At 49.2% G+C, this 16,052-nt stretch overlaps 1 protein-coding gene across 1 annotated transcript in view; it reads left to right on the top strand.

Moving 5' to 3' along the window:
- The window catches only part of MEGF9 (multiple EGF like domains 9), a 48,349-nt gene extending 36,243 nt beyond the window's left edge, over positions 1–12,106 (top strand). Inside the window, exons 4-6 of the mRNA XM_066562710.1 lie at positions 2,726–2,869; positions 3,773–4,045; positions 7,218–12,106. Coding sequence (XP_066418807.1) covers positions 2,726–2,869; positions 3,773–4,045; positions 7,218–7,666 — 866 coding nt within the window. The 3' untranslated portion in view covers positions 7,667–12,106. The remainder of the gene's footprint in view (positions 1–2,725; positions 2,870–3,772; positions 4,046–7,217) is intronic.
- Positions 12,107–16,052: the final 3,946 nt, after the last annotated feature.

The raw sequence follows: 16,052 nt of genomic DNA, 5'->3' as shown, positions 1-16,052 counted from the left end.
ACTCACTTCAAATTCCAAATTCTCCTCAAAACCTCCAGGCTGAAAGGCAGTTCTGTAATACTTGTCCAGGAGCTTAGAAAGGGATAATAATTAAAAGTAATGTTGCAGAATTTGCTGGCAGAGAGGCAGAGCTCATGAAATCAGGTATTTCTGGGCAATTTGTGCCCGTCTGTTCCCTCATGGGCTGTGTGTTTGCAGCAGAGGAATGCCCAGGTTCCCTCATGGGCTGTGTGTTTGCAGCAGAGGAATGCCCTGGTCCGTGGGCACTGGGTCTGCATTCCCTGGGGGTGAATTCCTGCGTTCCCTTGAGCATGAATTACTGCATTCACTCTATGCTGAACTCTGTGTGCTTATGTCCTACCAGTGCTGAGGGATACAAGGCTGTCACTAAAGCTGTGCACACATCAGCTGTCTCACTGGTTTGGAGCTGGGTGTGTGGGTTTTGTGAAGGAGGAGGATAATCTGCTCTTCCTTTTTGTTCCCTCAGTGTTCCTCCTGCTCTTGATTTATCAAAGAAAACCCAGCACAGACCTTGCTCCTGGGATGGGGCTGCGCTTTCTGCTGGGATTGCCCAGTGCTGCCCACAGCATTGCAATGAAAACCCCTCATTTTGTTTAATGACCTCTTGTTGATTTGACAGAAACTTTTTGCTGCTGTGGCTGAGGGAACCAAACAAAACCAGAACAGAGAACGAAGTTGATTAAAAATTAGATCAGATGCCTGCTCTAGAGACTGCACTCTGTGTGACCTCCCCAGCTTTACATCAATTCTGTGTAGCCTTTGTCCAATTTTCAAAGTTTTTTCCCATTCATGCTATACTTTGGGCTCCCTCTGCTGGCTCTGCAGCCAGCTCCTGCTTGGCATCGCTCCGGCCAGGAGGAATATTTGAAATTACTGGGCATAAATAAATAACTTGGGCAGCAGGAGCTCCCCAGCTGACAGCACTTCCTCTGCCACGACCCTTGTACTCCATGGTGGGTCTGTGCACTGAGGTGGGCTGGTGCTCCCCACTGGGGTCCTGTGGGGTCTGATCCTTCCTGAGGGCATTATCAGGATGAGAAGTGCTATTAATTATTAAGGATCTCCACAGTGATACCTGATTGCATGCCTGTGCATGCTCTGCCTGGCTGAGCAGCTGCTGACTCAGGGAAACACAGCCATTTGCAGGGCTGCTGGAGATGGATGTGGGTGATTTCTGCTGATGGGAAAGACATTGGTGCTGAAATGACCGAGGCAGCACAGGTGTGATTCCAGATTTATGCCCCTGTTAGAGCCTGGGGAGCACTGTCCAAGGCAGCCTTGCTGTGACCAGGCAGATGAACTTCCCTGTCCAAGACATCCATCCCACTGAAACAGCTGATCCAGGTTTGCAGCTGGAGAAACCAAGCACAGCAGATAACTTTCCCTTCTAAACCTGACATCTCTCCCACAAAAACCACTGGCTCGTGCCTGACAGGCTGCTGAGGGAAGAGCAAACAGTGTGTGGGAGGTGATGCCGAGCAAGGGGTGCTGGCAGGGCCCTGCTGGGTGGGTGAATCAGCCACTTCCTGGGCTTGCTTCCTGCCCTTGGCAGCAGGCAAGGCTGCAAGGACATGCCAGGCTGCCTGGGGATGCTTGGCTGTGGAGTCATCACTGTGGGAATTGAGGAGCAGCAGGCGTGTCAGGATTGTGAGGGAGCCAAACTGTTGTGATATTAATAAGAAAATCTGCTCTGGTCTTTCAAACAGTCAGCAAAAACCTCAATCAGGATTTTTTTCCTGTGGTTGATGTTGATATGAGACTTCTCCATCCCCCAGCAGCAATGCTGGGTCAGCTCAGTGGATCTGTCTGTGCTCTCCCACTGCTCTGGGCCACCCCAGTTTATAGACAGGGCTGTTGCCTTTGCAGACTCTGTCTGGTACATGGGATTTATTCCAATCTTCCCTCAGCTCCCTGCCACCTCACCGAGCAGCCAGCTGAATTACAGCATGTTCCTGGTGATGGATGGGCTTTATATAGAGGCTGTGCTTTTGTAACTAAGGAGATTTTTCTTCTGGGTCACAGTAGTATCAAAATGCAATTTGGAGGCCATTAGGAGACGGCGCCAGTGGAGACACGGCACGTTGAGTTTCTGATTCAGGGGCTTCCCCAGGAAGGGCAGGTGGCTCATGTGAGTCCCCACTTCTTCTCTGCTTCTCTGGGAAGGTCAGTGACTGCTGCTGCCTTGTCCTGGGGTGGAGGAGCTGGAGCCACACTGGTAGGATGGAGCTGCCTGCCCCCAGAGCAAGACAGTGGCACGTCCTCAGCCCTGACCACCAGCCCAGGTGTACAGGAAGAGGCTGCACACAAAAAACTAAAGGCATAAACCTCAGGGACCCCTCATGAGAGTGGGGGATTTTCAGCATCAGTGTTCCATCTCACTGGTACAAATGCAAACTGAAACTGCTTTCCTTGAGGAGAATCTTAACACTGATAACTTGTGTTTACCTGCAGTGACCTTTTAGTGGTGAGCTGTGGGGCCTCTCTGCTGGGGCCACCTGCTTTTTCACATTATCTGTGTGTGTGTGGAACGAGGGGATGAGCATCAGAAGGTCATAAGAGGCCAGGCTCATGTTCTGGCCAGAGGGCATCCAGAACCACCTGTGAGCTCTGATAATTCAGTGTGTTCCACGTGGATTCTTGCTCCAAATGTTCTGCTCCAGTTCCTGCTGCTGAATGTTTGCTTGTTCTCCTCTCTGTTCCTCAGGCACCTGCCTGGAGTGCCAGGAGAACACGGAGGGGGAGCACTGTGAGCTCTGCAAGGAGGGTTTCTATCACAGCACCCCGCCTGCCCACGGCTGCCAGCGCTGCCCCTGCTCCATTGTGGCATCCACTGGCACCTGCCACTTAGGTGAGCCTCTTGTTTTGCTCTAATTCCTCATAATGAAGGTTGCTCTCCTCAGTTACATTGCCCCTCAGAGTGTGTCAGCCCAGCAAGGTGTTTTATAGCCTGTGGAGCTCCTGGCTGTGGGCACTGCAAGCAGCACCTGCTGTGATGGGTCCCTGGTGCTTGTGTTGCCTCTTGTGAGAGCAGCTGTGCAGGGGAGGGATCAGAATCACAAAATGGTTTGGCTTGGAAGGGATCTTAAAGTCTGGTTCCAGCTCCCAGTGTGTTGCTGCTGCAGTCTGCTCTGAAGAGCCTGCAAAGTTTTGCAGAGAAGCTGCTGAGCTCATGGCAGCCAGGAGGGGGGCAGGAGATGCTCAGCAGTGCCTTGTAGCCCTCCATACTTCTGAGTCTGCTTCTGAACATCTCCATGGGACTCCATGCAGAGATTCTCCAATGTACCTGAGACAAGTCAGAGCTGTAATAGTCATATCTAAGACTTTTTTTGATATTTCCCTAATCAATTTTGCAAGCAAGCTGCTTCTGGTTTTGTATAGGCCCAAAAGTTCCTTTGGATTGCAAGCATCCCTGATATAGTTCCAGCTGTTCTCTGAAATTGCCTGTTTGAGATGGAAATGTTCAGGAATAATAATTTATTTCCTTAGCAACGTGCTGAGTTTGCTCTGTGAGGTTGGTACAAAGGCATCAGAACTCTCCAAAGCTGGTTTTTCCCCTACTAACAGAGAAACTGCTGCAGTTCAAAAGTTGTATTTTCAGCTCAAAATTTGAGATTGGTCAATACTTGTGGCTGCTGATTTTTGTCAGGGTGCCTTGTGGTCAGTCCCCACAGAGCAAACCCCACAGAACAATTTTGGGGGTGTCTCTGCAAGGGCTGTGGCACATCCCTGCTTTGCTTTCTGTGTTCTGCAGAGCCTGGCGAGAGCATCCCGAGGTGTGACAAGTGCAAACCAGGGTACACTGGCCTCAACTGCAACCAGTGTGACAAGGGCTACTACAACTCAGACAGCATCTGCATGAGGTGTGAGTGCAACGGGAACGTGGACCCGGGGCTGTCCCCCAGCGTGTGCCGGCCCGACAGCGGCGAGTGCATCGGCTGCCTGTACCACACCACGGGCTTCCACTGTGAGCTCTGCCAGGAGGGCTACAGCAGGGACTCCCAGGGCACCAACTGCACCAGGAAAGGTAAAAAATGCTGCTCAAGTCAGTGGCAAGGCTCACTGTGCAGCTGGACAAAGGTTGGAGAGGGAATGCTGGTAATTGTTCGTGTTAGTTTAGATTCGTCTGGACTCTGGTGTAGACAAGAAAACCACATCTTTATAACAGAATAACAGAATAAATTAGGTTGGAAAAGATCATCTAGTCCAACCTATGACCTAACACCTCCTCATCAATTAAACCATGGCACTGAGTGCCACATCCAGGCTTTTTTAAACACATCCAGGGACGGTGACTCCACCACCTCCAATTCCAGCACACAGTCGTTGGTGCCTCCTGGCCTTGAAGGGTGGTTTAGAGTTAGCTCTGTAACCACCCTGATTCCAGACCCTGGCAGACACTGCTAGTGAACAAACTGGAAAAAACCCCAATCCATTTGTAGTGTATTTAATGTACAATGAGAGAAAATGGTTCTGGAGTTGCTCCTTAATTGGTTATGTGGAGGTTGGTTTTCATGGTGGATGTCCCACACCATGCATGGAAACATTACCAATGTGATGTATTAGATGAAAGAACCCAGAGTTCAGGGAAGTATTTGGGCACAAATTTGTCCTTGTCATGGACAGAGATTCAGTTCAGATCTTCCATCAGGTGCTAATGTGGTTTTCACTCCTGTGCTGCTCACTTGGGTGTGTAATCACAGAGTCCTTCCCTGCTCAGGGAGATGATCAGTACAACAAAGTTGGATGCTCATTAGCTGTAACAGGGCTGGAAATGGCAATTTTACATCAGCTCATCCATGATCTGGATGTGTTTAAAAAAAGACTGGGCATGGCACTTGGTGTTACAGTCTAGTTGAGGTGTTAGGGCACAGGTTGGACTCGATGATCTTAGAGGTCTCTTCCAACCTCATTATGCTGTGATTCTGTGAAGGCACATAGAGAGGATATTCAAAGGACCAAGGCGAGTGTTTTGAGCCCCAGAGCAGGTGGTGCTCCTGCTGCCGTGGGCTGGCACAGCAGGGACTCTCTCTGGTGCACTGTGGCTCTGTGCCACCCTGCCCAGCAGTGCAGCCTCCCCAGGGCTGGGCCCGTGGCCTCCTGCCAGAGCTGCTCCACTGCAGGCGGCAGCAGCGGCTCTGCAGAGCCGGCGCTTCAATCAAGCAGCTGGATGTGAGGCTGGATGTGAGGCTCCCATCAAAGCTGCCAAAGCAGCCCATTGAGGGAGCAGCTGCTGCTCTCAAGGAGCTGCTCGGGGACATCTGGAGAGCTGGCAGGGCCCCGGCAGCGGAACAGGCAGCGCCGTGTCACGGCCCGGAAGCGGCGCCGCGGCCAGAGCCCTGCACTTCACCGAGACGGTCCTGGGAGTGCCAGGAAATGTCTTCACCCCAGGCCTCCCTGCCAGCCCTGAGCTGATGCTGACTCACACATAAAGCCCAGAAAAGTGCTGTTTCCTTGCTGGTGAATCAGCCATTGTCTTGGTTCTGTTTTTTCCCTACTTACAGCTTTGCCAGGGATTGAGTGTTGGTGAAGGAATTTGGAAATGACTGAATTCCTCATGCCCTTTTCCCAAAGCCAGAGGTTTTCCAGGAACTTCTTGCTCCTGACATGTTGCTTCCTATTGCAAAATTTTGCCTGTCATGCCTTCTGGCATTCAGCACCCTGAGTGTCCTTATCAGCCTGAGGGAACAGAGGAGCTGCTGCAGGGAAGGGACTCTGAGCAGAACCTCAGTCAGGTGTGTGATGCCCCTTCCAGAGGAATTTCTTTCTCAGTTGCCTGAACTGGGAATGTGACAGCCCAAAGTTAACTTGTGGGAGTTCCCCTGAGGGCCCGTGGCAGGACATGTGCTGAATATTTCCGGCTCCTGTTGCCATTGGAGATGGAACTTAGTGCGAAATTAGTCCTTCGGAAGTGACTCTCCTCCTCAGTCATAATTAGTAGATGTTCAGGAGAGCTGGAAGCTGGATCTATACAGCATGGCACCATCAGCTGTAATTGCTGCAGCTGTACATGGATTTAAAATGAAGTTGCTTTTCTCTTGGCAGGAAGAGAGTGGGAAAGAGGATGCAGAGAGTCCTGTGGAGCAATAGGTGCAGAGAACATTCTGGCTGATTGAGGCTTCAGCTTGTAGAGTGTTCCTGTTGCCTGAACTTGAGAATCTAAAATAGATCAGGTTATTCATGTGAGGAAATGCTTTATTAGCTACATTTGTGAGCTTAATGCTACAGACTTGTGGTGCTCTCTGAGGCCTGTAGCTCAGCAGGTTTGGTGCAGGCGTAATGAATTCACATCCCAGTTCTGAGATCTCAAGGTTAACCTGACTCTGAACTGAGAAGAGAGTTTATCCCATGGCTGCTGGAAGCAAGGCAGGTTCTTGGCTATTTAGGAAAAGACAGAGCACAGTCTGGTAGTTCCCATATTCTGACCCTTCCTGTGGGCACCTATGCCAGCAACTGAAACCAAACCAGGATCCCAATTGGCCTCTGCTGTGTTCAAAAGCTTCTTTTTTTGTTGTGATTTGGTGACCTCCTGCTTCTGGCTGTGTAGACTGGGGATCTCCGTGTGGCTTGTGTATGACTTCATTCAAAAGCAGAATTGAGGTTATTTTGCCCTTTTACCTAAAGTGGTGCAAACACTGAACCCACTGCAAAATCCTGGGATGGCTGAGTACTTGTGGTTCATTTCTTCAGTTTTGATCTTCTTGTTTGTACAAGTAGAAATAATACTACTGAGAACAAAGTCCTACATCTGGTGCACTGGTTGTGAATGGTTTAAACTCCTGGAGTTGCTGTGTCTGAGTGTGCAGCCCACACAGACACCAAGGGACACGTTGGTTCAGAGTCTAAACTTGCTGAGCTTGGTAAAGCTCCATTTTCCTGGTCTGAACAGGAGCTGGACTGGGACTTGCTGTCATCATGAGCTCCTGTATTGAACCCTGAATCGTGGCTGCTGCACCTGTCCCTCAGCACCAGGCTTGTCAGAGGAGTCCTGTGGGCACTTTGCACACAGCATTATATTAAAAAAACCCACACACAACCCTGGACAGACATTTTCTAAATGGCTTTGAAAAAATAACAGTTTAGCAGTGTAGCCTTAATTGCCATAATAACTGTGATATAAATGTCAAATCTCTTATGTTTGTGTTCGATTTTCAGCTCAGCAGATGTTTTTATTGATCATTTTTAAATTTGTTTTGTAGAAGCCACTCCAGAACCAAGGGAGTTTACAACTTCTGCTCCAAATACCACCAAGGCCACATCCTTTTCCACGGCAGTGCTAAACAGTACTTTGTCACCAACAACTCTACAGACAATATTTCCTATAAGCTCCTCTGACAACAGCACCTCTGCTTTCGCAGATGTTTCATGGACTCAGTTTAACATCATTATTTTGACAGTGATCATCATTGTTGTGGTCCTGCTGATGGGCTTTGTGGGTGCTGTCTACATGTACCGTGAGTATCAGAACCGAAAACTTAATGCTCCCTTTTGGACCATTGAACTCAAAGAGGACAACATCAGTTTCAGCAGCTACCACGACAGCATTCCCAACGCTGACGTGTCGGGGCTGCTGGAAGATGATGGCAATGAGGTGGCCCCCAATGGACAGCTCACGCTGACGACTCCCATGCATAATTTTAAAGCTTAAAAGTCATCCAGCTGTTCCAAAGTTTGCTTCTCAAAAAGTTACAGGGCTCGTGGAAGGGGTATCAGGATCCGTGCCAAGGCTCCACGCAGAGGAATTTGCGCTTCAGATACTCTCTGGTGCAAGGTGTGCTGTAGCTTGCAGGTGAACAGGAGACAGTGTAGTACACCTGAATTTCAGGTAGTGTGGTGAAATGCATTCAGTGTTCTCCATAAAGATCCATAGAATTCACTGTTATAAACTGAATTGAAACTTTTTTTATGAAGAGGTGGTGGGGTGGAGAAAGCAGAACCCGATGAGGAGTCAGAAGCTACTTGGTTTCCAGCCAACCCAACACTTGTGTCTTCATCCTTTAGTTTGAGAAGTAGCTCATGAATTAACAGTGGAATTTCAGGAAACAGATCTTTGGAAAGGCATCATCTTCATTCCTGACAGAAACTTATTTGAAAAGGAGAACAAAAAAAAAAAAAAAAAAAAAAAAAAAAAAAAAAAAAAAAAGGGAAGTAATTGTTCACTGTACCACTGTACTACCGTACTACCAAAAGGCAAGTAGGAGGAGTGAGTTGCACACTGAAAAAGTCACCATTATCTGTTCCCACTAAGCAGGGAAATGGGAATAAAATCCTAAGAACATTTGAGTTTGGGAAGAGACTAAGCTTTTCCCTTTCTGAGTATTTATACAGGGTGATGATGCTATTAAGACATAGCAATCCATTTTTTTCTAGAAGGAGTTAATGAACTTGTATAGTTTCTGTGCAAGGGAAGACGACACGACATCTCAGGGTTGCCATGTAAAAATAAAAGCCAGGCTTACTACCCTACCCTGATAGAAATGGTGTGTTCTGTATATAAAATGTAATATATCTTCTTGGAATTGTATTTGTAATTATTTGTAAAAAAGACAAGCAACCAACTGACCAACCAAAAAGTCCCCAACAACAAGATCATGAGCCCCTCCCCAACTTCCCCCATTCCCCAGGTCATGTTTTATCCTCTAGGTTTTAATTGTACAGCGGTTAGTGACATTGTTTAAAAAAGAAAAAATCATGAGGGTTGTTTAAAATACTGTAAATGAGATGGCAATATTGTTGGAGCTGGGCCTCTGGCAAACACCAACTGCTTAAAGCTTTTCTTCCACTGTCATTGAGTAACTTCTTTTTTAGAGAAAATGTGAGTGCTCCCTACTTGTATCTGTCAAATTTTGCCATTCCTTCAAATACAGAGTGAATACCAGTGTTGCCATGACTAGAGCTGAGTAGGTGTCCAAAAGCTGGATGCACCAGTGTATTCCTTGCTTTTAAGTCTCTCTACAAAATGCAAATACACTGTCACAAACACCCTGAGAGCCTGGGCTCATTGGCTGGGGTTCTCCCCAGCGGGTGCTCATCGTGTGGAGGGATCCCAGTGCCATCCCTGCTGAGCTGACGTGGCACAGGGGACCTGCTGGAGGGCTGAGCTCAGCCCTTGGCCTCCTGAGGGCCAAAGGTCTCCTGGATTTGGGTGGAAGCAGCTTTGGGATGAGGAGCTCGCAGGACCCGATGTGCGCTTCGGGGCTCGGAAGGTAAAAGGCACAGATGCTTTCAGAATTTAAAATAGCACAAGGTGATGGTGGGGAGTCAGCTGTTAAAAAAGCACTGCAGGGAACAGGTTTTACAGATTTCCCTGGTTTTGGTGGGAGGCTGGTGGGCTGTTAGCAGAGAGAACGACTCACAGGCAGCACTGCACAGGGAGGTCACACCGTGGAGCTCCTGGGTTGGTACCTGCAGTGTGTGTGCCTCGGGGCAGGGGCTGTGCCATCTCTCCCACCCCTGCAAATCAAACTACTGCATGGAAACAGGGCAAAAAACAAATATTTCCCCTCACTCTTGCCCAGCCTCAGAGCTGCAGCTGCGTTGCTGTGTGTGGTGGGGCAATGGTGAGACAGAAGCTGGTGGATGTATCCTCTGAGCCAGGAAAAAGTGAATGTTTCTCCAGATGAGAAATGGTAGAGAGAACATGTTGGTTATTTATTTGTTTTTCAGTGCTGTGAGGAAGTTTCTCTTATCTTTGGAAACTTGGCGGGGGGGGAAGTAGGTGATTCAAACACATGCTCAAAGATGCCATTTCTGCCTCAAAAACTTGCTGCTTGATTTAAACTTGAGGCATGGCAAGTCAGAATGAAAATTGTTAAGGATGACCAAGAGGGCAGAATATAGAATTGCATATAGGCCCAAGCTGATGGAAAAAAGCTGATGGAAAAGCTCTTGTTGCCTGCAGTGGGCCAGGGTGAGGTCCCATTCTTCAGGTAATAAATCTGGCTCATGTCATTCAGAGCAGAGTTACTTTTAGCTATAAAACGGGGGAGGACTGGAAGAGAAAATCTGGATATTGCTAATCCTTGAGTTACTCATCAAACTTTTAAAGAGCAGGGTGGTGACAAACCAGAAAATTTCCTGGAAGTTGTAATTATTTAGAGGTGCTGATCTAGTGATACACTTGCACTTGGTCACTTCATGGGTGAGGAAAGGTAATTTAGGAAGTGTTGGCTTCTGGGACTGATGCTAGCAAGCAAATCGAAGGACAGGTTGTTCACTTTAATGTTTCTAAAATACTTTAGCAGATTTTTAAATCTCTGCCACAAAACACCTCTTCCTTAAATTTTGCTGTGACTGTGGGCTGCTTTGTAACAGGAACAAGCTTGGATTTTGTCTCACTGTAGAAGTAGGGACCATCTGCTCCAGCAGAGCGTGGGCTCAGGTGCTGAGCCCTCCTAGTCCCTGCCTGCCACAGCACAGGAGGTGTTGGCACCTGGGCTGCTTCTGACCTCCAAAGTAATCCAAAGGCTTTGTGTTTGGGAAGAGGAGGAGTCAGGATGCCCTGCAGGGTGGGACAGCTGCTGCCTGTGGGTTGCACAGCTGGATGAAAGGATGGAGACAGCCTGGAAGGAAATGTGATGGGAAGCCTGGATGGGCGGGGGGATCTGGCTGCTCAGATTTGGATGGCACAGGATGTTCCTGAACAGGGAGCAGCACAGTGAGGATGTGGCACTGGCACCGTGCTTGTCAAATGGCAGAATGACACAGCAGCCACCTCCTGCCACCCAGGCCTTGGCACACAGGAGCAACAGTAATAAAAGGAGATCAGTGCCTCAGCAGGGAAAGAAGAAACAGCTTCATGTTTGCCTTTGGTGATGTGAGATCAGATCATCCATGCTCTTATCAGTTCCCCTGGCACCACAGGAGGGGAGGAAGAAGCTGAGCTGGTTCTGTCTCCAGTCACCTTGGGCTGGGTTGTACCTGGAGGGGTGGCAGAGCTCAAACACTTGTGCCACCAGCACCATGCTGTGTGGCATGGCTTGTCGTGAGGCTCCCCAGGTGCTGAGCTTTGTCCTGAGGGTGGGGTAAGGGCAGCAAAACCAGAAGTGGACTCTCAGGGCTGTGTTGAGGCCCAGCTGAGCAGCCAGTGAGGTCAGGGCAGGGCATCTTGGTGACTTGTGGGGCTGAGGTGGCAATCCAGGTACACGAGGTGTTCCTGATGGCCACTGCAGCACCTTCTGCCTGGGAATGCTGGCCAGCTGCTGGGCTGTCACAGAGAGGGCACTCATGGCATGGGACAGCAGCTGCAGAGCAGAGGGGAGGTGTGACAGGGCAGGGGGTGGTGGATGTGGGAGAGCAGTTCCAGGCACCATCCTTGGCAGGGTGAGGGCCCAGCTGGTCTGGCTGGGGCAAACCCAGCCCAGCAGGAAAGGCAAAGGGACAGAAGGAGCAGATGAAGGGCACAGAGCTGGGGTGGGGCAGGGGTTGGGACAACCTGCAGAGATCTCGGCTTGGGGGAGCACTTGGTGAGCAGCAGACATGCAGAAAAGTGGTTGAGCTAATGAGGAGAGATGATCTCCAGCCTCGTGGACCACTGTAGCTGGAAATAGCTATGAGGAGCACTAGCCCTGGGGAGCTGTCATGAGGTGTCAGCCACTGGAATGATAATTCCCTTGGACCAGGCTGAGCAAACTTAGCAGGCATTTAGGAAAGAGGAGGGGATATATCCAGCATCCTTCAGGTATCCTGGGCCAGTTAACCACTGCTGTGCAGCATCATCCTCTTCAGTGTTACAGGCAATGTAAATGTGGCAGAAAGTTTGCACAGTCTCCTTTAAATAAAGGATATAAAAATAGTTTTCTCTTTAAAGTGAAGTTTTAGAGTGAGCTCCCACAGGACTCTGCTCTTTATGTGTCAGAGGAATGGATTAAAATAAGAAAAATGTGGGCCTTAAAAGTTGTACTTGCTCCCATCTGAAACCCATCAGTCTCACTCTGCATCCAAATACGGCGTCCCCCACGCATATGCTATGCTTACAAATGCATTTCTAAAAAGAAAAAATGTATGATTTGAATATATGTCAGAATTTATACAGAAGAATGTTATTTAAATGAATAAAAATAAATGTATATAATTTGTATCTATGCCACTTGGATTTTTGCATTTGTGTTTTTGTTCATTGAATTTCAGCAAGAGTCTTCCCAGTGACAGAAAGGATTGAATCCAATCTCATCCCAGTAATAACATTTGTTCCAAAAGAATTATTCCTTCATTATGCCCCTGTATGCGAGATGAGAACCAAGGCACAAAAATGTTTTCTATCACAGATATTCATAAGCACAGTTGACATTCTGTGTTGGAAAATCCAGCTAAGAAATGAGCCCTCTGATCTCTTGTGTCTGCTATGAACCATCCCAGCCCTCAGCTGTGGTTGGGAGCCCCACTGGCAATGACTGTTTTCCCACTGTTTTCTGTGTCATTCACACGGACACATTTTGTCAGAGATGTGAATCACTAACACGGAAACCCTCAGAGCAAAGCTGGAAATGGGGTGAGGGATATATTGTTTCAGATTTTTCTTCATGACCACAGATGTCTTTCAAAGGCCATTTTTGTTACAGATACTCTGAAATCCACATCTGTGGCATCAGTTTTGGGAGTGTTTCAGTAGGGCCTGTGGAAAACTTGCATTTCCTTCTCACTTGGCAGAGTTAGGAAATTGATTTTGTTTTGCAAACAGAACTGTTAAAGGCTCTTTTTTGGTGAAAGCTGTGTGTGACTCTTCAGCCCTTATTAAGCGAAGAACTTGGAGAGGTAAGGCTTCATACACTGAGGGAGCACGTGGTTTTTTTAAAGTGTTCATTCAGATGTTTGACTGAGCCAGAGCTGTGTAAGGAAGGGCCACACTGTGAAATTCGAGGGAGTTTATCGAGACCTGATTTGCATTAGGAGAGCAGTCGGATCGTGCATGACTTAACTTAGGAGGAATCTTGCTGTGAACTGTGTGAGGAGGAGGCAGAGCTGAGTCTGAATGAGGTCCCCAGAGCAGGGAGTGAGAACAGGAGGGTGAGGGGGACCCGTGTTCAGCTGCTGGTGACATCAGCCCTCCTTGTGCCAGCACGGCACAGCACAGCGAGCAGCTGGCTCCCGTCCTGCTCAGCTCTGCCCTACCACTGCACTCCCCAGAAATCCTTTCCCAGACTCTCTTTAGGACTCTGCCTGAGGTGGGAAGGATCTCAGGCTGCCTTGAGAAGGAGGAAAGTTCCAACACGGCTTCCTGGCATGAGGGTTTAGTGTAATCTCCCCAAATGTGCTACTAATGAATTTAAGGTTAAACAGCATTAAGCAGATTATCCGAAGGCAAGTTGTTAACTGCTTCTAAACAACACATTTCCCAGTCCTGTCTGCCCCTTGCAGCTTCCTGGTGCTACTGCAGCTTGTAAAACATTGGGCAGTGCAGTAAATTTCCCAGGGAAATGTTCCATTCTGGCTGTGTGTATACATGGAATCACAGGACCACAGAATGGTTTGGGTTGGAAAGAACCTAAAAGATCATCTCATTTCCCCTGCTGCCATGGGCAGGGACACCTTCCACCAGAGCAGCTTTGCTCCAAGCCAGCTTGGCCCTGAACACTTCCAGGGAAGATAGACAGGGATGTATGTCTATATATCCATATCTTTGTCCATCAGACAGCCACTTCATGAAGTAATGAACTTCACAAGGAGGGCTCTGCTGATTTCCTTTTGACTCCAGTGTGTTGGACACGGGCTGTGACTCTGCAGACTCATGTGCTGTGTGTGCAGAGTGATTTACTCTGCAATTGTGGCAGATGGGTGCTGATTTAAAGACCTTCATCAAATATGTAAAACCTTGCAGAAACCTTAAACAAGATTAAATAATTTGGTATTATCATTTTAAATGAGTGGACTTAGTCATTTTATGAAGATCTGCTCTATAAAGGAGGAAAACTCACATTTCAGCCTGGCTGACCAGATCCTGGTGCCATATGGCAGACCTGATTTTGTGAACTTAATTTCAGCTTGGCAGAGGCCACTGCAAAAGGGTTTCAGTCACATAAGGTGAGCAGTGTCTCTTGAGGTCTCTCATGGGGGAGTTGAAGGGACTAAACATCCCTTGGGGTCATGAGACCCCAAATGCAAAGCATGAGGCATGTCCAGTTGGACAGGAGATGGGCTTAAGAGCTTTACTTGTGCTAAGCAGTGCCTGGCACTTCTGGCAGTTTGGGACTGCTGCAGCTCCATCATGCACTTGTACCAATAAAGCTGAAAGAATTAAGCAAGGATGGGAAGCCCACCATGACCTACACATCCAGAGCTGCAGTGGCTGCTCCCACCAGCCTGGGGCATTTGACAGGTGAGTGTCAATCTAAACAGTGCAGGTACATGGAGGAAATGGAGTTCACAAGGCACCAGGCCAACTGGGAATAACAAACTCACAGAATTCATGGCCTGTGGTCAGCCCTTATCCGTGGCCTAATTCCTGTCTGGGTTAGAGTGCCCTTGACACAGCCTAGAGTGAAACCTGACCTGAGTTGGTACCAAAGAGGAAACCAAATCCAAAAGAGGAAACCAAATCTAATGCACAGGGGTCACTCCTGTGCTTCCTTGTGTTACAGAGAATGGTAAGAGCAAGTCCCAGCATCCCAGCATGAGGCACCACCTGATGCCTGATGCACTTTGGGGGCAGAGTGGCTAGAAGGCAGCCCAGTGGAAAATGGGAGTGCTGGTTGAGAGGGCTAAACATGTGCCCAGGTGGACAAGAAGGCCAATGGCTCCTGGTTTGTACCAGCACCAGTGTGGGCACAGGAGCAGGGCAGTGATTGTCCCCTGTGCTGAGCACGGCCGAGGCTCCTCGAGTGCTGTGCCCAGTTGTGGGCCCCTTGTGACCAGAAAGACCTTGAGGAGCTGGAGTGTGTCCAGGGAAGGGAACAGAGCTGAGGAAGGGTCTGGAGCACCAGGAGGGGCTGAGGGAGCTGGGCAGGGGCTCAGCCTGGAGAAAAGGAGGCTCAGGGGGGACCTTGTGGCTCTGCACAGCTCCTACCAGGAGGGGACAGCCGGGGAGGTCGGGCTCTGCTCCCAGGGAACAATAGAGACAACAGGGAACGGCTTCAAGCTGTAGGGGCGAGGTTGGACATCAGGAGAAATTCCTTCACAAAATGGGTGATCAGACATTGGGAAGGTGCTGCCTAGAGAGGTGATAGAGTCACTGTCCTTGGAGGACTCCCAGGAACAACTGGACATGGCACACAGTGCACTAGGCTGGCTGACAAGGCAGGGATTGGTCAAAGGTTGGATTCCGTATCTCAGAGGGCTTTTCCAGCCTAAATAATTCTGTGAATCTGTGATGATGTAAATAAATATTGCAGGGAGGTATTTCAATCCTGCACACGGGTACTAAATGAATTAAAGGAAGGCGAGGATGCACAGCAAGGAGGGGTCTGGAGCTCCACCTGCGCCCGGCGCTGCTCCCCTGGCCATGCCCCTGAAGGAGGGGCCACAGCAGCAGCATTTAATGCAGTTCAGCATTTCCCGCTGTCCATGTCCAGAAATGTCAATGCAGTTGCATTTTCTCCCACAAAAACTGGGAGAGCCGACACGCTTACAACTTCGCTTTACAAAAAAAAAAAAAAAAAAAAAAAAACAACCCCAAAAACCCTCTCAGATCATCATTCAAAATCCGCCTGGGCGGATAATGACAGCAACAGCCTGCACCCCTGCCCGTTGCGATGAGCAGTGACCAGAATGTGGAACTAACGCGTGTTTATTTCTTCCGCCAAGCCCAATGACGGCTGTGCCCTGCGGGGAACACGGTAAACATCAGCGCCAGCGGCTCTGCCAGGCTCGGCAGGAGCCAGGGCCGGGTGCCTCCCTTCCAAAGCCTCTTCCAAATGGGGACACTTTTGTAGCAGAGCCGGGGCAGCGGCGGGGACCACCCTGTCCTCTCTCGCATCACCTCAGGCGCCCCGTCCCCTCGGGCTGTCAGCCAGGGCTCCTTCCCTCACTCGAGATGGCGCCCGGCCGGCACCCGCCCCGCTCTGCCCTCAGCCAGCATGGTCGCTGCTCGCCCGGCTCGG

This window comes from Molothrus aeneus, chromosome 19 (assembly GCF_037042795.1).
Source record: "Molothrus aeneus isolate 106 chromosome 19, BPBGC_Maene_1.0, whole genome shotgun sequence".
Taxonomy (NCBI): Eukaryota; Metazoa; Chordata; class Aves; order Passeriformes; family Icteridae; genus Molothrus; species Molothrus aeneus.
The sequence above is the reverse complement of the archived record's forward strand: the minus strand, read 5'-3'. Positions and strand labels throughout refer to the sequence as shown.